General features: G+C 40.4%; 1 protein-coding gene across 12 annotated transcripts in view; it reads left to right on the top strand.

Moving 5' to 3' along the window:
- Nucleotides 1-23,785, top strand: part of akt3a (v-akt murine thymoma viral oncogene homolog 3a) — a 397,520-nt gene extending 373,735 nt beyond the window's left edge. For all 12 annotated transcript variants that reach the window (XM_059648719.1, XM_048536499.2, XM_059648714.1 and 9 more), the window contains 3 exons: nucleotides 3,082-3,169; nucleotides 7,810-7,912; nucleotides 21,659-23,785. In XM_059648719.1, coding sequence (XP_059504702.1) covers nucleotides 3,082-3,169; nucleotides 7,810-7,912; nucleotides 21,659-21,744 — 277 coding nt within the window. In that variant the 3' untranslated portion in view covers nucleotides 21,745-23,785. The remainder of the gene's footprint in view (nucleotides 1-3,081; nucleotides 3,170-7,809; nucleotides 7,913-21,658) is intronic.

The raw sequence follows: 23,785 nt of genomic DNA, 5'->3' as shown, positions 1-23,785 counted from the left end.
TTGTGGTTCTATACATTCCTATCTATATAAATGAAATTGCTTAAAGCATAACAAAATTTTTTAAAAGAAAAGAAATATACTATTCTCTTTCTTTCTATTTTCTTTCTATTTTCCTCCTGTCGGCCATTTGCCTGCCTAAACCCTCCATTCACCACTGTCGTGGATAAATCATTACAAGTTATCTTTATTTTGATTGCTTGTACAGAATTCTCACAATCAAGTACTGAAGCAATAATTTAAACTTCATTGCATGTAGCAATCAAAATAAGACCCCTCAAGTAAGCAAGTTAAGCCTCACAACTCAACTTCACAATTACCTGATTAATGATGGGATCTAGTCGGAATTTCACCAACAGCGTCTGATTCTGAAAGTGTCCAGGAATTGAAATTTATGCAGTATTGTTCTTCAAAGATTTGCTACTGACTTGTTCTGTTAATGGATTCTTATACCGTTTTCTCTCTTTCAAGTTTGTAGTGTGACATTACATTGATTCCAAGAGATTCTTTCATCCCCAACATTGATTATTCTTTGGGAGACCTCAAGTTTGTAGCTTGCTGCCTTATCAGAAGTAGCTCCCCTGTTTCTTATTGCATTCAGTATTAGCTGTCCTTTTAAAGTACACTTTTCCTTGCAATTAACCCCCTAAGTTCTTCTGTAGGGTACTCCTTGTCCTTTGTGGCAATGAAGCATCCAGTTTAACAAACGGGTATTAAAGCAGTTTTGTTTATATAATCTCACCAAGCCATGGAGAATTGCTTTCAGTTTTTGTATTACAGTTGCCATTGTCTCTTTCATCGTGAGAAACAGTATATACTAGACGAAGTTGTTGCTGATTCTTTCAATCCATGAAGTTTTTCAGGTTGTGCAGTTTATGTTGCCGCACTATTTCCTCTCCTGAGCTGTGGCTGTGACAGTGCAGGTTTGGGTGAAGGTTGCTAGATGGGAGAATCTGGGATGGGCAGCAGCAGATGTAAAGATCAGAGAGGGAGAAGAGGTGAGCAGGAAGGTCGGTGAGGGAAGAGCGGTAAGTGGGAAGGAGGAGTTGCAAGTGGGAGAGAGGAACAATAGGCAGGATGTTCAGAGAAGATAGTGCCCTAGAGATAAGACAAGGGTTCAAGGGGTGGCAAGTGAGATGAGTGGTGAGCAGGAGGCATGAAGTAGCAATGAAGAGGAATGGGAAGAAGGTGTGGTGGGCTGGGGTTGGACGAACAGCAAGAGGCAAACCAGAATTTGAGAGGGAAGAGTAATGAGAAACAAACAAGACTATCAGGAAGTGAGGAGGAGAGGTTCTAAGTACAAAAACTGTCCCTGTTATGTCCATGATGCTGAATTGAAACTTGCTGAATAAGGCAACTTAAAGCTAAGGTTTTGTGTATGATTTATGACTTGACTGAGCGTAGTAAGGCAAGTCATGGAGAAACTGGCCTGATTTCACAAAAGTGCATGGAAATGGAGCCAACCAAGTCACGAGTTCTGGGTGTGGGCGTGCTACTTGCATGCTTATTCTGTGTCAACTAGAATTGTGGGTGCTAGAATGGAGACAGAAATCTCAGAATCAAATGATGCCCTCCATTATTCTGCCGCCTGGCATTCTTCTGATACCATAAAAATCTGACCTCCATGCGAGCAGTTTTTGTCCTTTTTATTAATAAATTTTAGGAGTGGGTCATGTTTTGGTCATTGTTTATTCCTCCTTATCCCTTTCAATTTACATAATCAAGAAATTAATATGAACTAATTTCCAGCATCCATATCCATAAAATATCTAGTTAAACGTCTGTACCCTTCGTGCTAAATACTTGTGGATCTTACTTACGTGATTTTCAGTGCTTCATGCTCCATCTGGTGTAATGCTGAAGTGCTACGTTATTGTATTTTATTCTTTTTCCCTTGTATCTCTATTCTCAGTTAGCAATTTGCAACTTGCTGTTTGTGTCTCTAATTATAACTTTGGCATCCTCCCAACACATTAAACTTGGGTTTATTTATTACACCTGTAACCCTTCTGCCTTCTAATATTCTGACTGACACTTAGTGTCAAATTACAGGTAGCCCTTTGGTATAGATGACTGTGAAGTATTGGCTTGAAAGTACTTAAACCTGCTTTGCTAATAAGTGATTTATACAGTGTAATGGCTTCTGCTTGTGACAGTGCCAAATAACCTATGCACAAAGCTACAATTCTGGTCCTGGATTTCCTCTGATATTGGGAGATATTACAAAGTATTGCTATAAAGATCCAAGCGTCACGATAAGGACAATTTTGGAGTTAATTTGCGATTCATATTTAGTAGGAGCTAAGTTTGTAGGAGCTAGAAGCAGAAAAAATGAAAATGTCAGGAAAGATTTTTACCTTCTACCAAAAGAATTGCGATAGTATAGCATATTAAATCTGAAAGCATGAAAGCAAACTTTCTTCTCACAGGCATGAAATAAAACTGAATCAAGGACCCAGGGATGAGTTGAATTGTATTGTTAGTCCAGTGTCTTTCTACTCCCCATTTTTAATTTTTGTCTCCTTGGTCAAAACAGTTCAAGTGATGATCTCATCTTAGACTTAACATTTTGTAACCTGCTACCAGGCAATACAGAAGAGGCCCACAGCTTTTCTGGCCCTGTTCCTGATGGTCCATTGTGCCAGAATGCTGCATCACTCTACTGCTCATTTCACATTCCAAAAGCAGCATTTTCACTTGCCAAATGACTGTTAATATTCTGTGAAAGGACAGAATTTATTTATTGGAGGAAATCTCATCCAGGGTTTACAGTTTTACATTTTCAACATCCAGAGCTGATGGGCACTCATGGCGGATTGAGAGTTGTATTGCACTGCATTCCTCGTAGCAGCTGGCAACTGTACTTTGATACAAGAATAAAAGAATTGGTATGCACTCAAAAAAATGCACTTTTTGAAAAATAAAGCTAAATGCAATTCTGTTTTTATTTTCAGTATTATCATGTGATTATGAATATCAAATAAAACAACCCCAAGTACGTAACTATATAACAGATCACTAAGGAGTGAATGAGAATTGTTTTGACAAATTGGATATGTACTGTTAATTTTTTTTTGCCATCAGGCTTGGTGGAGGTCCAGAAGATGCAAAGGACATCATGCAGCACAGTTTTTTTAGTGGAATCAACTGGCAAGATGTTTATGACAAAAAGGTTGGTGCACTTCATTCATCCATTCCTGGCAACGTCACCTCCAGGTCCGTCAGCTAATGGTTTCATTAATCAGCAGTTGGATAAACAATATTGATTGAAGTAAATCTCAAATTGAAATATCTGAATACTTAATATTTTCTTGTAGTTAGTAATTTGTTTGATTCAAATTATGCTCATTAATTTAAAATATTAAATATTTATATTGTTTTCCTTGTTCCCATTGAATTGCAACTCTGAGCAAGTTGGAATCTGATGCAGTAGTGTAGTCAAAAGGTGGAAAACTGAATTTTGCTAACATCTTAATTTTTAAACTTCAAGTGCCAAGTGTTTACTAATTAGCCCATTCATATTAAATATTGTATTTCCTTTTCACTTGCAATTTGCAGCTATATTTCTAATTTGATAAGAATATTAATTAAAATCACCATGTGAGATTCTGTCTGAAATTTCTTCACTGTCTGAAAGCTGTTAATATCTTACAAAGTTCAATTACTGGTCAAGATAGTATATAACTGCACCATGCAGATCAGAAATATCCCAGTGTTAAACTCTAATTTTGGCTCCATTGTTTCATCACAAACAGGACAGCAGCTGGGGTACTTGAGGGATCTCAAACTAGGGACTCCTTTTTTAGTGTCATTACTCCTTTGTTCGGTGATGCAGTCACTTAGTAATAACATCTGTATTGGCACTGATGCTTGGGGAATTTGGAATTGCACTGAAGCAAAATTAGAAGAACAATTCATTGATATCACCAATGATCAACATTATTGCTCTATTAAACTTAAAGCTGCAACACAGAAGAGAAGCATCAATTTCCCTGACACTGCAGTATCTAAGTTGACACAAGTCAACAGACAAAGTTAGGAGCTCATGTTTCTTTTAAAAAATAACTAGTGCACTTCAATTGTCAAAAAGCCATCAGTATAAACATGCTTTCTGCAGACTGGTGAGGTCACAGCTAAATTGTCACACAAGTATTTCATTAGCACAGCCATTGCATCTCAAATTATTGATACCATGTAAGATGCTTGAAGTGTGACAAGACATAAATGGAATTCTTTTGATATAAAACTGCTCAATATTATAAAATTGACAATGTTCGTGGCATTTGTATCCACCTCATTTTTCCCAGTCTGGTAACGTTTGAAACTGCAGCTTTAATGTAGAAACGTGGCATGAATTTTCAATGAATTCACTACCTCACTTCTTCTGTTTCCAGTTCAGTGGTTGTTCCTCTTATGAAAAAAATAAAACTATTTTGTCCCCCATGTTGCCATCATCTTTTCCTTCTCTCACTCGCTTTCCAGACCTTTGCCTGTGCCACACTCCCTCTGCAGACACTTTGCCTGTGCCATGCTCCCTCTGAGGACCTTTTGTCTTTCCCTGCCTCCGCTGTGGACCCTGTGTCCATGCCCCACCCCTCTGTGGACTTTCTGTCTGCGTCATATTCCCTTTGCAGTATTGTTAGTTATGTTTAAATTGGAGAAATGCCTGGTACATTCAATGATGCATTTAGGAGTTTTTTTTGCCAATATCGAGAAAGAGACTTAAGGGTGTCAGTGCTATGATCTTTAGGACATGGATTTGCAGGTAGAAAATTTTTTAAAGTGTTTTCTGGATTTTATATTTTGGATATAAAAGCCTGGAATTTAATCTCTCTGGTCATTTTTAAGATAATTATGAACAAGTGTGAAGAGATAAACAAGTAGAATTAAGTTTAAAATGTTGCTCTAAGACTTCTGATTTAATTAAGTGGATATGTGTGGTATAGTACCCACTTCAGAATTATTACAAAATAAACATTCATTATAGAGACAAGGTCAGGGAAATGTTTTATAGTGTTTCGTCCTAAATCTGATTTGTTGTTTCTGAGAAAAGGCACTGGAAAGACTGCACATTTTGGGTCAGGAGCAAATGTTGATGTGAAGTTCCCTAGTGTTGATGTTGAAATTAGTGTGCAACAGATCTGCACTTCTTAAAAAACTATCTGCAGTTTTGATAGATTTTGACTTTCTTTTCATTAAATTATATAGTCTGATAAGTGTTGCCAATATATTGTCTTAACATTGCACTTTTCAAATTTTGGAATACGTCCTGAAAAGTTTTTAGTATTTTTCTTTGTAAGCACCTAGAAATAGTCAGGATGGGACTAGCGTAATGTGGGAGCACCATCGATAACTGAGGCAATGCTAGTTATGTAAATTGGCAATACTGAAATTGGCACTCTGGCCTCTATTAGGAAATCGATCCGTCTAATGAGAAGGACAGTTTCATCTATTTAGACTTTCGTGATGGAGGTTCGCCTTAATTACACCTATTTTGTGCAGCCAAACATGTTGCAAAAATGTACTGTTCTTGAGGTGTATTTTCAGCTACAATTACCTGGCTTCAACTAAATTAGTGAAGATCTTGTAGTAAAACTAAGTCACAAATCTGAACTCTGTAGAATTTTTATGGATATCAAGTCTGGGAAGTAATTAGAATGTATTTTGTATGCTAGAATCTTCATCTACCTAATCAAGATTGTCGCATGAGTTACTGAGGCATACTGTTTTCTATTTGTTTTTAATGAACTATATTTAACTCCTTTGTATTTTTTGAGACAGACCCGAAATGAAAAGAGGAACTAATCACCCATTCTTTTCTCCCCCAATGTTTGCCAAAAAAATCAAGACCAATCTGAAATAGTTTTGCACATACTTGCCAGTTTTGGTGAATATGAGATAACAAGGTGTCGAGCTGGATGAAGACAGCAGGCCAAGCAGCGTCAGAGGAGCAGGAAAGCTAATGTTTTGGGTCTAGACCTTTCTTCAGAAATGGGGGAGGGGAAGGGAATTCTGAAATAAATAGGGAGAGAGGGGGAGGCGAATAGAAGATGAATGAAGGAAAAGAGGAGACAGACAGGTCAAAGACGCTGGGTTGGAGCCAGTAAAGGTGAGTGTAGTGGGGAGTTAGGGAGGAGATAGACTTGTTTAAGGAGGATGGAGAGGTCAAGGATGCGGGATGAGGCTAGTAGGTAGGACATGGGGTTAGGGCTTTAGGTGGGAGGAATGTTTAGGGACGCAGGTATGAGCTGGGCTGGTTTTGGGATGTGATCAGGGGAGGCGAGATTTTGAAGCTTGTGAAGTCCACATTGATATCATCAGGCTGCAAGGTTCCCAAGCGAAATATGAGATGCTATTACTGCAACCAAGCGGAGGCATGGGAACTGCTTTGTGGAACACCTGTGCTCAGTTCTCAACAAACAAGTGCACTTCCCAGTTGCAAACCATTTCAACTCCCCCTCCCACTTCTTGGCTGACATGTCCATCCTGGGCCTCCTGCAGAGCCACAATGGTGCCACCCAAAGTTTGCAGGAACAACAACTCATATTTTGCTTGGGAACCCTGCAGCCCAATGGTATCAATGTGGACTTCACAAGCTTCAAAATCTCCCCTCCCCTGACCACATCCCAAAACCAGCTCAGCGTGTTCCAGCCTCCCTAATCTGTCCTCCCACCTATCCGCTCCTCTCACCTCAAGCCCCAACCCCATCCCCTACCTACTAGCCTCATCCCACCTCCTTGACCTGTCCATCCTCCCTGGACTGACCTATCCCCTCCCTGACTCCACACCTACATTCACCTTTACTGGCTCCAACCCAGCCTGTTTGACCTGTCTGTCTCCTCTCCACCTACCTTCTCCTTTATCCATTTTCTATCCGCTCCCCCCTCCCTCCCTATTTATTTCAAAATCCCTTTCCCCTCCCCCATTTCTGAAGAAGGCTCTAAACCTGAAATCAGAGATAATGGGAACTGCAGATGCGGGAGGTTCCAAGATAACAAAGTGTGAAGCTGGATGAACACAGCAGGCCAAGCAGCACCTCAGGAGCACAAAAGTTGACGTTTCGGGTCTAGGCCCGAAACGTCAGCTTTTGTGCTCCTGAGATGCTGCTTGGCCTGCTGTGTTCATCCTGCTTCACACTTTGTTATCTAAACCTGAAATGGTAGCTTTCCTGCTCCTCTGATGCTGCTTGGCCTGCTGTGCTCATCCAGCTCTACCTTGTTATCTCAGATTCTCCAGCATCTCTCGTTCCTAATATCTCTGTAACAGTTTTGGTGAATATCTTGCCTTTAAAACTTGGGTTGATCGTGCATTGCTGATGACTGAGCATCAGGCTAGCTCCTAGAATGAGGGGAGCTATAAGCAAAGCAGAGTTCTGAAGGACTTAGTCACTGTTTGATGACCTATATAACTGAGTGGGCTGCTGATACAATTTGTAGAATTTTGCTTTCTGTTTAATATGTAATTCTAATTGGCTGAAATTTGCCTGTTGCGTTTAAAATTCAGAATCTACCTAAGTTACAGTATTAGTGGATACTGAGATTGTATTTAGTGCTTGCTTTGTTTGACTCAAATGAGTTCTGTTTTAAACATGTAATATTTCTATCTTTCACTAAGTAACTGAGATTTCAGCTTTTTTTTGTTCCCTAGATTGTAATTATTGCCAAAATTGTAATAGTTCATAATTACATCTAAAATATCTTTGTATTTGAATAGTTATGTTTTGTGTGACTTTGCTCATTTGAGTAGTGCAGAAGTGTTTGCCTCTATCATTAATAATTTGTGTCCTTTTATTTTCCCCTTTCTCTCTTATAGCTTTTACCTCCTTTCAAACCTCAGGTTTCTTCTGAGACAGATACAAGGTATTTTGATGAAGAGTTCACAGCCCAGACCATTACAATAACTCCTCCTGAAAAATGTAAGTAACAGTGCAAGTCAGTAATTCTTTCTGCATTGTATATAATGTATTGTTCGGTTGACAGCGTTGGTTTCTGAAAGTGGTTCCCACTTACTTTGTGCTGTTTCTGTGAAATGTTAACTTTCAACCTTCAGCTTTCTGAAATTTGAGGCTGTTCACATTTTACTTCCAGCCATGTTTGGCTATAATTCAGTAATGCTACATTCCATTTATCACCTTAGGCACCATTCCACTACACTGAGAAGAACAGAGCACATGAACGTAAATATGCATTGCTAAAGCAGCTTGTAAGAAGAGCAGGACCATTGGACTCATTACAAGCCAATTTTTTTTCTTATTTCTGTGGGCAAGAACTTTTGGAAGGCAGAGTTTCCTATCCCACCGAGCAAAGAGTAGATGAGCAACGTGTCCCCATCGATCATAACAGCCCAACAGGCATGAATATCAATTGGCTAGAGACTGAAGTTCCACCCCTGAATTGTCAGCCAGTCTGATTAGCCAACAGCCCTGTAATCCAACTAGAAACAGTGGCCAGGACTACATTTACAAGCAGCCCCTAGTTTTTGAGTTCAGGATCGGGTAAGTTTCGGGTGTCCCGCAGCAAGAAGGGGAGCTGAGAGCTTAAGGGGGCGGTGGCAGTTTTGGTTCAGAAACCAAGTGTGAAGAAGAGGTATCCCACCCCACTTTTTGTCCAAGGCCTGAGCAGAGTGCTCTGCCAGGCTTCTTCACCCCTAAACTCTTCCATGCCTCAAAATTGAGGCCAAAGTAGGAAGCAACCCTTTAAGTAGCTAGTTGGCATTTACGGACCTTAAAAGATGAGAGAATGGGCTCTAGACTTCAATTGCGGCAGTGGAAGGTGGTGGGAAGACCATCCAGTGGCTGCTAAGCCATCAAATGTACCAGCAAGGGGACCATTAAGTGCTGTCCTTCAGAATTGCCAATGTGTTTAATAGTGAAAACAGTGTAAAGCAAGTCATTTTGAATAGAATCATAGAGTTGTACATCATTGAAACAGATCCTTTGGTCCAAGCCATCCGTGTTGACAGATATCCTAAATTAATCTAGTCCTCTTTGCCAGCATTTGACCCATATCCCTCCAAACCCTTTCTATGCATGTACCTATCCAGATGCCTTTTAAATGTTGTAATTGTGCCAGCCTCTGCCCCCCTTCCTCTGGCAGCTCATTCCATACATACACCACCTTCAGCTGAAGAAATTGCCCTTTAGCTCCCTTTTAAATCTTTCCCCTCTCACCTTAAAACTGTACCCTCTAGTTTTTGACTTACCTACCCTCGGTAAAAAACCTTGACTATTCGCCCTATCCATGCCCCTCGTGATTTTGTAAACCTCTGTAAGGTCCCACTCAGGAAAAATAGTCCCAGCCTATTCACCCTCTGCCTATAGCTCAAACCCTCCAACCCCAGCCACATCCTTCTCAGTCTTTTCTGAATCCTTTCAAGTTTAATGACATCTTTCATATAACAGGGAGACCAGAATTGAATGCAGAACTTTGATGTAGCCTAACCAATGTCCTGTACAGCTGCAACATGACATCCCAACTTCTATACTCAATACACTGACTAATAAAGGAAAGTGTACCAAATGCCTTCTTCACTATCCTATCTACCTGCGACTCCACATTCAAGGAACTATGAACCTGTACCCCAATGTCTCTTTGTTCAGTAAAACTCTCCTGGACCCTACCTCGAAGTGTATACATCCTGCCGTGATTTGCCTTACCAAAATGCAACTCCTTACATTTATCTAGCACTCCTCAGCCTATCAACCTATCTGATTTAAAAGTCCTGTTGTACTCCTAGATAACCTTCTTCACTGTCCATTACTATTTGGCATTCTTTCATATAGTTTTATGGTTAATACAGCTGTGATTGATTACATTGTGAATGCTTGTAGTTGGTGGGTAAGTGTCTTATAATGAGGAAAGGTTGGACGCTCTAAACTGAAGTTTACAAGAATAAGAAACAACTTGAACCACAGAGGATATGAGAGAAAATGATCAACATCCTCTCAAAGACGCATGCATGCATAGCTACTTAGGAGTCCGCACATGGCAATTGCTGTGCTGATGTGGATTGCAGCACTGAATTCTGGTTTTGGAATGCATTGTCATGCACTGACCTCGTACGTCTGCCTAGAAGAAAAAAAATTGGGGAGTGCTGATCTTAAAGGGTAGCTGTGGAATGTTTCCTCTTATAGGAAAATGTAGAACTAAAAATTACTGTTTAAAAATTAAGGTCAACCATTTAAAAGCAAGATGAGCCAAAATCGTTTCTCTGGGTTGTGATTCTTTGGAACTTTCTTGCTGGAATCAGAGTCCTAGAATATTTTTAAGGCAGTGGTATATTGATTCTTGTTGAGGAAGAGGTGAAAGGTTATCAATGAGGATTTGAATTTATAATCACATTCTCTGTGATCTTATTGAATGGTGTAGCTGGCTCAAGAGGTTGACGGGCCTCCTCCTGCTCCTAAGGATTTGTATGTTCTTATGATCTACACAATTTGTCCTCCAGAGCATGTCACGTAAACAAGAGTTAATTAAGCTACACTTTCAAATAAATAACAGCTCTGTTTAAAAATGTATGTATAATTTAATCCAAACTCTGACAACTACTAAATTTGTAGTTACAATTTAGCTTTTATTTTGCAAAATGAATTCATTTTTATTGCACAAATTTTGTAGCAAAGTAAATTATCTAAAACTTTACTGTAGTAACATTCTGAGACAAAAACACATAATTGTACATCTGGAGAATCATGATTTTGCATAATAATTACATTTTATGAGCTCAGCATTCCTAAATTGTGGCTTGATTAATTAACTGTTATGTAGATTTTATAATTGATCATGAAGTTGTGTAAAAACATCCTATGAAATCCAATTTCCACAATCATTGATCAATCACTAATTATATTAACCATAAATCTATATGGAGCAATGTCAAATTTTGAGACATTTTAGACGTACAATGTGGAATATCTCACAGTGGCTTAACATTTGATGTTCTCGCTGTTTCTAAGTTCTCTGATGTAACAACAGATATTTCAAAATATATTCTAGGTTGATCGACTATTTGTATGTACATTTTAAACAATCTAGCTCAGATTAATTTTTCTTTTGGTGTCACTATATCAAGCCTGGGTAATTTTGAATGAATGATACCAAGCGCTGTATTAGATGAATGACATGGCACAAAGTACCAGAAACTGCGTACAAACACCTGAACTCAGCTGCACTCTTCAGCTGAAACACTCCATAAAAGATTATCTGGTTGTTACTGCATCTTTATTTGGTCCCTTGCTGTGCTGTGTGTACTGCATCACAATGAAGACACTTCAAAAGTACATTGTTGGCTTAAAGCACTTTGAACTTCTGAGATTGTGAAAGGTGATCTATAAATGGAAGACTGTTACTTCTATTGGCTTGTGGGGCTGAAAAGAATTAATGCTATAGGGATTCCAGTTCTCATAAATGCACTAGACTTCTGAAATAATGCATGCCTCCCACAGGCATTAAATTATGGAATCTCTCTCAGAGTTATTTCTCTTCTGAGATGTGCCATTCTGGAAATGATTCAATCCCCATGGAGTTCCAAGCTTTTTGCTGGCCCTTCCATGAAGGAGAGTTTTAACCACCTGGTTTTTATACAACTGACAAGTGTAAATTTGAGCCTTTAGTGATATTGATATTGTGGTGAGATAGGGTGATCAGCAAAATTTTCATAATGAATGAATTTCCACCATCCCCCGATTACAACTTTGATCACATTGCAGAAGAAATTTAAAACCTTCCCATGAATGCTGTCTGTTTTCTAATCGGGAGGCAAAAGCATGACAGTCATCACTGAAATTAAAATCGTAGAATGGTAATGGCACAGATTTTCAGTTTTGCATATTTGTGCTGACTTTCTACAACTTAACTCGTCCCACTTTCTGCCTCTAGGCCTACAGATTGTTTTCTGTTCAGTTATTTATCTAGTTTTTTTTGAAAGAAGTGGTACCTCCACCACACTTTTTCAGCTATTGCATCCAGATCCTAACCACTTTGCTAATTATCTTGAAACTGATGTGTTCTGGTTCTCCAGCCTAGTTTCCTCATGAAGCCTTCATATCAAACCTCCACTTAAACTTCTGTTTTCTGAGGAGAACAAACCCCATAAATCCAAATCCAACTGCATAACTTCATAAGGCTTTTCTGCATCCTATCATCATCTTAGTCTTTACATTCTTCCTAAAGTGCAGTTCACAAGATTGGACAGAGTCCCCCAGTTAGGGTGAAACCAAAATTTTCAGATGTTTCTTCATAACTTTCAAAAACAAAATAGTGTGCATACTGGTAATCTAAAATAGAAATATAAAATGGGGAGCCCAGCACATCAGTACAAAAGAGTCGATACAGTGTGGAGCTGGAGGAACACAGCAAGTCAGGCAGGATCAGACGCGTAGGAGAGTTGACATTTCAGGCCTAAACCCTTCATCGGGACTGGGGAGGGGGAAGGGAGCTGGGAAATAAATAAAGGGAAGAGGGGTGGGGCTAGGGGAAGGTAGGTGGGATAGTGATAGGTGGATGCAGGTAGGAGAGTAGTGAGGATTGGTCAGTGGGAAAGGTGGGGTGGATAGGTGAGGAAGGAAATGGACAGGTATGTGTCAAGTCAAGGAGGCAAGGATGAAGGCGAGGGTTGTACATGGGATGAGGCCTGGGGAGTGGGGAGATTTTGAAACAGGTGAATTCTATGTTTAGACTATCACGCTGTAGATCCTAAAGCGGAATATGAAGCGTTGTTCCTTAAGTTTGCGTGTGTCATCATTTTGACAGTGGAGGAGGCCCGCTGGCACTGTGATTAGCACGGCTGCCTCACAGCACCAGGGACCTGGGTTCAGTTTCAGCCTCGAGCGACTGTCTGCGTGGACCTTGCACATTCCCCCTGTGTCTGCGTGAGTTGTCTGCGTGGCTTTTCTCCAGGTGCTCCGGTTACCTCCCACAGTCCAAAGATGTGTAGGTTTGGTGGATTAGCCATGCTAAATTGCCTGTAGTCTTCAGGGATGTGTAGGTTAGGTGGATTGTAGGGAGATGGGTCTGGGTGGGATACTCTGAGGTTCAGTGTGGACTTGTTGGGCTGAAGGGCCTGTTTCTACACTGTAGGGATTCCATGAGGCCCAGGATGGACATGTCACCAAGGGAATCAGAGGGGGAGTTAAAATGGTTACCAACCGGAAGGTGTCGTTGATTATAGCTTACAGAGCGCAGGTGCTCTGCAAATCTTTCACAGAGTCTTCGTTTGGTCTCACCGATGTAGAGGAGGCCACATCAGGAGCAATGGGTACAGTAGGCCAGGTTGGAGGATGTACAGGTGAACCCCTGTTGGATATGGAAAATTTGTCTTGGACCTCAGATGGAGGTGAGAGAAAAGGTGAATGGGCACGTGAAGCACTTCCTTCGGTTCCAGAGAAAGGTTCTGTATGTGACGGGATTAGTGGAGTGTGTGGAGCAGACAAGGGAGTTGTGGTGTGAGTGGTCCCTACAAAAGGCAGATGGGGGTGGGGAGGTAAATATCTGTTTGGTGGTAGAGTCAGATTGTGGGTGGCAGTAGTGGCAGTGGATGATGCGCTGGATGCTCAGGCTGTTGGAGTAGTATGTGAGGATCGGGGTACTCTGTCTTTATTTTTGTTGGGGGGAGGGGATTTGAGGGCAGACGTGTGGGAAACGCAAGAGATGCTTTTGAGAGCATTTTCAATCAACAGAGGGAGAATGTTGCGATTCTTGAAGCAAAAGGACATCTGTGCTGTCCAGGAGTGAAAAGCTCCATCTTGGGAGCAGATGCGGCAGAAGTGGAGGAATTGGGAGCAAGGGTTCACATCCTTGTAGAAGGCTGGGTGAGAGGAGCTGTAGTCAGGGTAGTTGTGGGAGTCGGTGGGTTTGAAATAGATGTTGGTGCTAACATTGTTACCAGATATGGAGACAAAGAGGTCGAGGAAAAGGAGAGAGGTATCAGAGATGGTCCAAGTGAATTTGAGATTGGGGTGAAAGATGTTAGTAAGTTGATGAAATGTCCAAACTCCTCATGGGAGCATGAGGCAGAGCCGATACAGTCATCAGTGTAGTGGAATAAGAGGTGAGGGATGGTGCCAGTTTAACAGTGGAAGAGGGACTGTTTCACGTATCCTACGAAGGGGCAGGCATACTCAGACCCATATGAGTGCCCATAGACATCCCTTTGGTTTGTAGGAAGTGGGAGGAGTTCAAGGAAAAGTTGTTGAAGGTAAGGACAAGTTCCGTTAAATGGGTGAAGATGTTGGTAGAGGGGGACTGGTTAGGCCTACAGGATAGGAAAAAACAGAGACCTTTTTTAGGCCGTCTGCCTGGGGAATACATGTGTACAGGGACTAGATGTCCATGGTGAAGACAAGGTTTTGGCGGCTGGGGAATTGAAGGTCCTGGAGGAGTTGGAGAGCGTGGGTAGTGTCCCGAATGTAGATGGGGACTTCCAGGCCTACGAGGTCGGGGGTGGAGGGGTGATGGAGACAGAGTCAACGTACGTGGAGTGGAGCTCAATGGGCAGGAGCAGGCAGAGACTATGGGTAAACCAGGGCAGTCAGGTTTATGGATTTTGGAAAGGAGCTAGAACTGAGTTGAGGAATCTTATGGATGGTCTGAGAGATGGTGGTCTGGTGATTAGGGATGGGGTCGTAATCAAGGGGACCATAGGAGAAGGTGTCAGAGAGTTGGCACCTGGCGTCTGTGATGTAGAGGTCAGGGCGCTATACCACCACTGAACCCCTCTTTTCCGCAGGTTGGTGAGGTGGGGTGGAAGCAAAAGGCTGTGTGGTCCAATGGGGAGATATTGGAGTGAATGAGACAGGTGGAGAGATTGAGGCGATTGATGTTGTGTCAGCAAATTACTTTGCATCAATCTTCACAATGGAAGACACAAGTACAAAGAACAAAGAAAATTACAGCACAGGAACAGGCCCTTCAGCCCTCCAAGCCTGTACCGATCCAGATCCTCTATCTAAACCTGTCGCCTATTTTCCAAGGATCTGTATCCCTCTGCTCCCTGCCCATTCATGTATTTGTCTAGAAACATCTTAAATGATGCTATCGTGCCTGTCTCTACCACCTCCGCTGGCAACGCGTTCCAGGCACCCACCACCCTCTGCGTAAAGAACTTTCCACTCATGTCTCCCTTAAACTTTTCCCCTCTCACCTTGAAATCGTGACCCCTAGTAATTGAGTCCTGCACTCTGGGGAAAAGCTTCTTGCTATCCACTCTGCCTATATCTCTCATGATTTTATAGCCCTCATTCAGGTTACCCCTCAACCTCTGTCTTTCTAATGTAAATAATCCTAATCTACTCAACCTCTCTTCATAGCTAGCGCCCCCTATACCAGGCAACATCCTGGTGGACCTCCTTTGCACCCTTTCCAAGGCATCCACATCCTTTCAATAATGTGGCGACCAGAACTATATTCCAAATATGTTCGAACCAAAGTCCTATTCAACTGTAACTTGACCTGCCAACTCTTGTACTCACTACCCTGTCTGATGAATGAAAGCATGCCATATACCTTCTTGACCACTCTATTGACCTGCGTTGCCACCTTCAGGGAACAATGGACCTGAACACCCAGATCTCTCTGTGCATCAGATTTCCCCAGTGCTTTCCCATTTATCATATAGTTCGTTCTTGAATTAGATCTTCCAAAATGCATCACTTGCATTTGTCCGGATTGAACCCCATCCGCCATTTCTCCGCCCAAAAATTCGAGAGTCGGGGCAGAACTGAGTATGGTGGCCATCACCAAAGAGAAGGTACTAGAAAAACTGAATGGGTTGAAGGTCGATAAATTACCAGGACCAGATGGACTACATCCCAGAGTTCTTAAGGAGATAGCTGAAGAGATAGTGGAGGTATTAGTGGTGATCTTTCACAAATCGCTAGAGTCAGGGAGGGTCCCAGAGGACTGGATAATCGCTAACATGACACCCCTGTTTAAAAAGGGAGGAAGGCAAAAGATTGAAAATTACAGGCTGGTTAGCTTAACCTTGTTGGTAAGATTTTAGAGTCCATTGTGAAGGATTGTGATTTCTGAATATCTGGAAGTGTGTGGTAAATAGGGCAAAGGCAGCACGGCTTCATCAAGGGGAGGTCATGCCTGACAAATCTATTAGAATTCTTTGAGGAAATAATGAGCAGGTTAGACCAAGGAGATCCAATGGATGTTCTCTGCCTGGACTTCAAGAAGGCCTTTGACAAGTGCCATGCAGGAGGCTGCTGACTAACATAAGGGCCCATAGTGTCAGAGGCAAGGTACTAGCATAGATCCCTGATTGACTGACTGTCAGAAAGCAGGGAATGGGGTTAAAAGGGTCTTTCTCAGGATAGTAGCCAGTGACAAGTGGTGTTCCACAAGCGCCAGTCTTTGGATCGCAGCTATTCACTTTATATTTTAATGATCTAGATGAAAGAACTGTGGGCATTCTGGTTAAGTATGCAGACGATACAAAGATACGTCGAGGGACCGGTAGTATTGAGGATGCGGGGACGCTGCAGAAGGATTTGGACAGGTTAGGAGAGTGGGCAAAGAAGTGGAAGGTGGAATACAATGTGGGAAAGTGTGAGGTCATGCACTTTGGTAAGAAGAATAAAAGCATGGACTATTTTCTACTCAACAGACCACCATCTCTCAGACCATCCATAAGATTCCTCAACCCTGCACCACCCAGTTCTACGCAAAGAGACTTGGGAGTTTTAGTCCAGGATTCTCTCAAGGTAAACTTGCAGGTTGAGTTAGTAGTTAGGAAGGCAAATGCAACTTTGGCATTTATTTTGAGGTTACTTGAATATAAAAGCAGCGATGTACTTCTAAGGCTCTATAATGCTCTGGTCAAGCTACATTTGGAGTACTGTGTGCAGATTTGGGCACCATATCTCAGCAAAGATGTACTGGCCCTGGAGCAGGTTCAGAGGACGTTCACGAGAATGGTCCCAGGAATGAAAAGCTTAATATATGAGGAACATTTGAGGACTCTGGGTCTATACTCGATGGAGTTTAGAAGGATGAGTGGGGATCTAATTGAAACTTACAGAATACTGAATGGCCTGGACAGGGTGATTTTTGGGAAGATGTTTCCATTGGTAGGAGAGACTAGGACTGGAGCGCTCAGGCTTACAGTAAAGGGAAGACCGTTTAGATCAGCGATAAGGAGAAACTTTAGCCAGATAGTGGTGAATCTGTAGATTTCACTACCACAGAAGGCTGTGAAGGCCTGATCATTGAGTATATTTTAAGACTGAGATAGATAAATTCTTGATAGTCGAGAGGATCAAAGGTTACAGGGAGAAAAATCAGCGTCATTGGGTTTCAAGGAGAAATCTCCCTGCTGCTTGGAATCATACCATGCAAAGTGGTAGATAGTAGCGCTTGTTGGAGCTCCAGGACATCTCTGCAGGAGTACTTCAAAGTAGTGTCATCAAGCTGCTTAATCAATCTTTTTCTCCCCATAATAAAGTCAGAAGTGGAAACATTCAGCATCATTCATGATGACTCAGACCCTGAAGCAGTCCATGTCCAACACAGCAAAACCTAGACAATATCCAGTCTTGGGCTGACAAGTGGCAAGTAATGTTCACTTCCCAGAAATGCCAGGCAATTACCATCTCGAATAAGAGTCAATCTAACCACCAGCCCTTGACATTCAATCACATTGCCGTTACCAAATTATCCACTCTGAACATCTTGGGAGTTACCACTTACCAGCAACTGAATTGGACTAGTCACACATATAAGAGCAGATCAGAGATTAGGAATCCTGCAGCAAGTACTCTCCTTCTAACTCTATAAGGCGCAAATCAGAAGTGTGATAGAATATGCCACACTTGCCTAGAAACTTGACATCACCCAGGATAAAGCAGCCAGCTTTATAGGCACCACTCCTTCCACCAAAGATCCTTAGATAGCTTCCATACCCATGACCACTACCGTTTTAAGGACAAGGGCAGCAGATACATGGGAACACCACCATCTGCAGGTTCCCCTCCAAGTCAGTCACCATCTTGACTTGAAAATATGTTTCTCTTCCTTCAGTATCATTGGGACAAAACCCTGGAATTCCCTCCCTAACAACATTGCGGGTCTACCCACAGCATATGGACAGCACTGCTTCAGAAGCTTTCTCAAGGGCAACTAAAGATGTGCAATAAATGCTGTGCTAATGATACCCATGTCGCACAAGTGAATAATAAAAAAGCCTTAATAACCATATTTTCAAACTGCCTTGCAAGGCCCAATTATTTTGTACGTAAACCCTCATGTTTCCTGTACCTTCACGCCATTTAAAATTGTGCTCTTTGCTTCCTGCCAAAATGTACCACTTCACAACATGAAATTGCGTCTGCCGCCTATTTCAGTAGCTTTTTTTTTATTCATTAATGGGATGAGGGCATCGCTGGCTAGGCAGCATTTATTGCCCATCATTAATTGCCCAGAGGGCAGTTTAGAGTCAGCCACGTTGCTGTGGGTCTGGAGTCACATGTAGGCCAGACCAGGTAAGGATGGCAGTTTACCTCCCTAAAGGGCATTAGCGAACCTGATGCGTTTTTTTTTCCCAACAAATGGAAATGGATTCATAGTCACTATTAGATTCTTAATTCCATATATTTCATTGAATTCAAATTCCACCATCTGCTGTGGCAGGATTCGAACCCGGGTCCCCAGAACATTATCTGAATCTCTGGATTGACAGACCAGCAATAATACCACTCGACCATTACCTCCTCTCTGATCTATACCCTTGTGAAGTCCTTTACTGACATTCTCTCAATTGACAACATTTTCTTCTTTTGTCTTCTCAGCAGCATTTTAAAATTGTACCCTGTTCATCCAAGTGTATGCCATTAATCTACATGGAGAAAATATTCTTACCGAGTCTCCCCTTAGTCTAGTCAAACACCTAAATCCACTCAAATTATTCAACATGACAGCAAATTATATTCCATTCTTCTCTAATTAAATCCAAACTCTCTGACATTGATCATTTGAACTGCATCTGATATCAGGTTCAAGGACACAAAGGTTACAATGCCATTCAGTCTTCTGGTTGGAGATACCAATATAATGGTAATGTCACTGGATTACCAATTCAGGCCTAAACTAACGTTCTGGAAATGCATGTCAAATCCCACCACAACACCAGGAACAAAAACAGAAATTACTGGAAAAGTTCAGCAGGTCTGGCAGCATCTGTGAAGAAAATCACAGAGTTAATGTTTCGGGCCCAGTGACCCTTCCTCAGAACAAATCCTACCACAGCAGCTGGTGTGTCACGGAATTTAAATTCAGTTACGCAATAAATCTTAAATTGTCCCTTTGGAAAGGAAATGGGCTGTCCGGACCACGTGTGTCTCCAAACGCACAGTAACATGATTTACTCACATCTGACTTCTGAAAAGGCCTAGCAAGTCATTTTGCTGAATGGACTGTTGAGTTTCAAGAAAATGGCTCATTGCAATCTTGTCTAGGACAGTTTGGAATGGAGAATAAATGCTGACCTTACCAGCAATTCCCGCACCATGAAAGATTTTTTTTAAAAGATGCAGTATCAGCCATGAAGAAAAGCACTAGCCACAGTAGAATATTACAGTATTTACATTAGATGTTCTTGTACATTTTGATTATTTCAGTCGTCAAAACTGAATCTCATATTAGAAAATAAAGTATTAATCTGATTGTGTATACATGAGCAAATGATGTGCACTTAGGTGAATAGTAGAAACAGAGTTAACAGGATGGGTTCATTTATCGGATTCCTCAATAATTGCAGATTGGCTTAGATTTATTTCAAGTGGAGTAGAATAACTTTGGTTCATCGGAGGCTCCACTGATGATGTCACCTAGCATAGTGACAAAATGTCTGAACGAAAACAAGCCAGCTCGGCTAGCAAGTCAACAGCCCCATCCACAACCTGAGCTACAGATTTTTGCCAATACTTTAGAAGTTTATTCTGTTCACGGCCAAATGTATCAAAAAACGTTATCCTACTGCAGCAACTAGTATGATAAGAATATGTCAAAATATACAGGATTTCATTCCTACATAGCTAATCCTACACCTTTTTAAAGGAATTATAACTGCTCCTGACTCAGCATTTGAAAGTATCTATGAGAATGAAAAAGTATGCAGTGACAATTGATTAAGACAATTGATATTAGAATTCACACACCAAAAAAACACAATTGATGCATGACTATATTAATTGCACATAGTGTTGTTATTTTTTGTCATGTTTCATGTATCCATTCTTTGTACCACATCCATATAAGTTCAAGGCCTTCAAAGGATGTGGATGAATGTACTGCATTGACTTAGAATTTAGGAAAAGTTAAAGTTATTCTGAAATTTTATCAGTACATTTGCCAATACATGTCAAACATATCTTCAAGTGCTGGAAGAACAGTTATTTTCAATATCACTTGTTTCCTTTTCAGAGAGAAGCAGAATAGCATCTTGAACCATACACAATAACCTCTGACAGCAACACTACACTAATAAAGTTAAAACAATTGAGACCAAAGATTGAATACAGCAACAGTTTTGTATTTGTAACACAAGAAGTCAAAAGGCGGGCATCAGCTATTTTTATCCTCTTTGCCCATTTACTGAACTTCCTTCAGAAGAATTTTGCAAATATCAATGTTAAATCTTAAATCTCTTCCTTTAAAATATATCTAATATTTTAGTAAGTAATGTTTTAAGGTGACCTGAATTAGCACAAATTAATTTATCTGTATGATGTTTCTGCAAGTCCCAAACTGTGCTAAAGAAAACCTGTATTTATATATTATGAATGATAAGATTAGACAACTAATACTAAATTTCAGATACTATCAAACGAATACAGATTTTGAAATGGCTCAGGTAAAATTGGGTACAATCATTTTAGAGATATTAGAAGCTTGGAAATCTGTGTCTATGCATGTAACCATCCAATAGCCTATTAGTTGTAATAGCCAAAAAGTATGTTACCCTGGTGCCTTGGCAAGTTAGATATTTATTGGTTTGTCGTGAAAACTTCCAAATTCATGGAAGTGGTAGTTCTAAATATTTCTCATTTTAAACATGGCAAATATATTCTAGTCATTGTTATTGGATTATTTAATGTACAACTGTCATTGGCTGTATTTATTAATCAATATGGGTTTCTGAAATGATTTTTAGTATGCCTGTGGGATGTATAATCATAAGGAGAACAACCCTAAACCATTCAGTCTTTAAGAAATGCTGAAAAAAGACTGTAAGGATGAACGATTCTGAATTAAGTTGACTATAGTTAGAACTTGGAACATTACAGCACAGTACAGGCCCTTCGGCCATCGATGTTGTGCCGACCTGTCATACCGATCTCAAGCCCATCTAACCTACACTATTCCATGTACGTCCATATGCTTATCCAATGACGACTTAAATGTACCTAAAGTTGGCAAATCTACTACCGTTGCAGGCAAAGCGTTCCATTCCCTTACTACTCTCTAAGTAAAGAAACTACCTCTGACATCTGTCCTATATCTTTCACCCCTCAATTTAAAGCTATGCCCCCTCGTGCTTGCCGTCACCATCCTAGGAAAAAGGCTCTCCTATCCACCCTCTAACGCTCTGATTATTTTACATGTTTCAATTGTTGTTGTGAAGTAAATGTCTTAACGATGACTCTTTTAACTATTGTTTGTAGATGATGAGGATGGCATGGACTGCATGGACAATGAAAGACGGCCACATTTTCCCCAGTTCTCATACTCTGCCAGTGGAAGAGAATAGGCCATCAAGTTTTTCTTTCTTTTTTTTGCTGCTCAGCTGTCGTCATGGTGTATCACTGGAAATCATTCCTGAACAATAAAAAAAGTTTGAGCTATACTTGATTTCAGAGGCAGGGCATCTTCAGGAATCATTTCGAGTTGAATGTTTTTTGCATGAATCTAAATGTCAGTCTGAAGATTCAAGCTGTTACCTCCTACTATTTTGACATAGTGTCCTGCAAAGAGTATTTTTAAACAAATGAAGTCCTAATAGGATGTACTGTACATGATGCAGCATTAATGCATTTCAGCCTATCAATGGAACCGAGTTTTAATAGATGCTGAAGAAGGCATTTGGCAAAAATTTCACAATAATGACTAAAAAATGAAATTTAAGCATCTGATGCAACTTTTGTTATATTCATTGCTGTTCATACCAAGCATTTGTTTGTGATGTATGGCAAATATGCAAGGTTTTGTTAGACATATCACTGAAGAAATGAGTTGGTGTCATTAACTGCTGGCTGAAATTGGGAATTTGTGATCAATTGCCAGGACTTAATCCCTGTCAATATTAAAGCTGGTACCAACCCGTGTAAGTGAAGGCTCAACTTGAGTCTGCCCAACAGACTTGTTATAAACTGATCAAGTGCAATCGCAGATTTTTTTACAACTTTGGATACTTTGCACCTCTGCCTCTAAGGGTTTTATGATGGCTGAAGAATATAGACAGGCATAAGGTTCAAATTTATGATTTTCACCAAACTTGTGGGTAGAATATTTGTGCCACCCAGTCTTGGTTGGTGAATAGCAAGGTTTGCCTGTAACGTTCTGGACTAGCTTTTTTTTCCTGGTGTTAAGTTTGAATGTACACATGTTAAACAAATGTAGTATTTATTTTTAGTAGTAACAATCGTTTGTGTCAGATACATTCCGCCGTTGGTGAACAGTTATTGCTAAAAGTTTATTGATGTTGGTGGTTGACCAACTGTACAATGCTAGTCTATTTTTTTGTATAAGGCTTTTCAAACTGTCAATCCATAAGGTTTTGTGCTTTGCATAATAAGTCTAATGAAAACCAGTAAGCTAATCAAAGTCCAGATCTTCAAGGATTCATTTTGAAATGACCTCTCCAGATTAAGTATGCCCTCTTGTACTGCAGCCATCTTTAGGCAAACAGGCCATTCCTGTTTGATTGTGAAGTTTCCATAGCTTTGCTTTAACACTAATCCATTTGTTGTCACATTCCTGTGGCATTTTCAATCTAATGCTTTTATGACTAAACACATGTATTCACCTTATTTGCAGCTTCATAAGGTTTGCCACTCCTTGTTGAAGCAATGCATTGCTACCACAGTATACTGGCAAGGCAAAAGGTGAGGTCCTCTACTAACTGCAGGGTCTATATATTACACCTCAATGTACACACTTTGCTGCTACTATTTGTACTGTCTAAAATAGAACTTCCTGTATCTGCTACTAGTAGTGTATTACAGATGAGCATGAAAAAGATGTAAAGTATTTATTTTAAAATCTTAAATTGGTCATTAATTTTGCCTCTGTGTAGCCTAGGATTTGTGAAAGTTCTTGACCTTGCTAGTTCTATCATTAAATGCATAAAGATCTAGTCATATGGTTAAGAATTGTAAGCAGAAGGGACTAAGACTTAGTGAACTGTATTACTGTTGGTAAAATTTAACTGTTTATTTCCTTAAGTATAAGACCCACAAGGATGTGAAAAACTGCAACAAAACGTTTTTGTACACTGTACATCCTTAGTATTTTTACACATAAATGTATATGATAGGGATGCACATTATTTTCCTTCTTACAGACTGCTTAAATAAAGCACTACGTCAATCCGCTGTTGGGTTGTGTAGTCTTACTACTTAATTAATTTTGATTGTTTACCATGTATCTTGCCTGTATAATAATAGCATATATAATTTGAGTCTGATTTGTTGGGTGTATCACTTCAAAGTACTAGATTGAACAGTGACATATCAAATACTGTAAAATATCTCTAGGGCTACTAATTTTCAGACACTTCAACCATAACTTTA

The sequence above is a fragment of the Stegostoma tigrinum genome, chromosome 9 (assembly GCF_030684315.1).
Source record: "Stegostoma tigrinum isolate sSteTig4 chromosome 9, sSteTig4.hap1, whole genome shotgun sequence".
In the NCBI taxonomy this organism is placed as follows: Eukaryota; Metazoa; Chordata; class Chondrichthyes; order Orectolobiformes; family Stegostomatidae; genus Stegostoma; species Stegostoma tigrinum.
The sequence above is the reverse complement of the archived record's forward strand: the minus strand, read 5'-3'. Positions and strand labels throughout refer to the sequence as shown.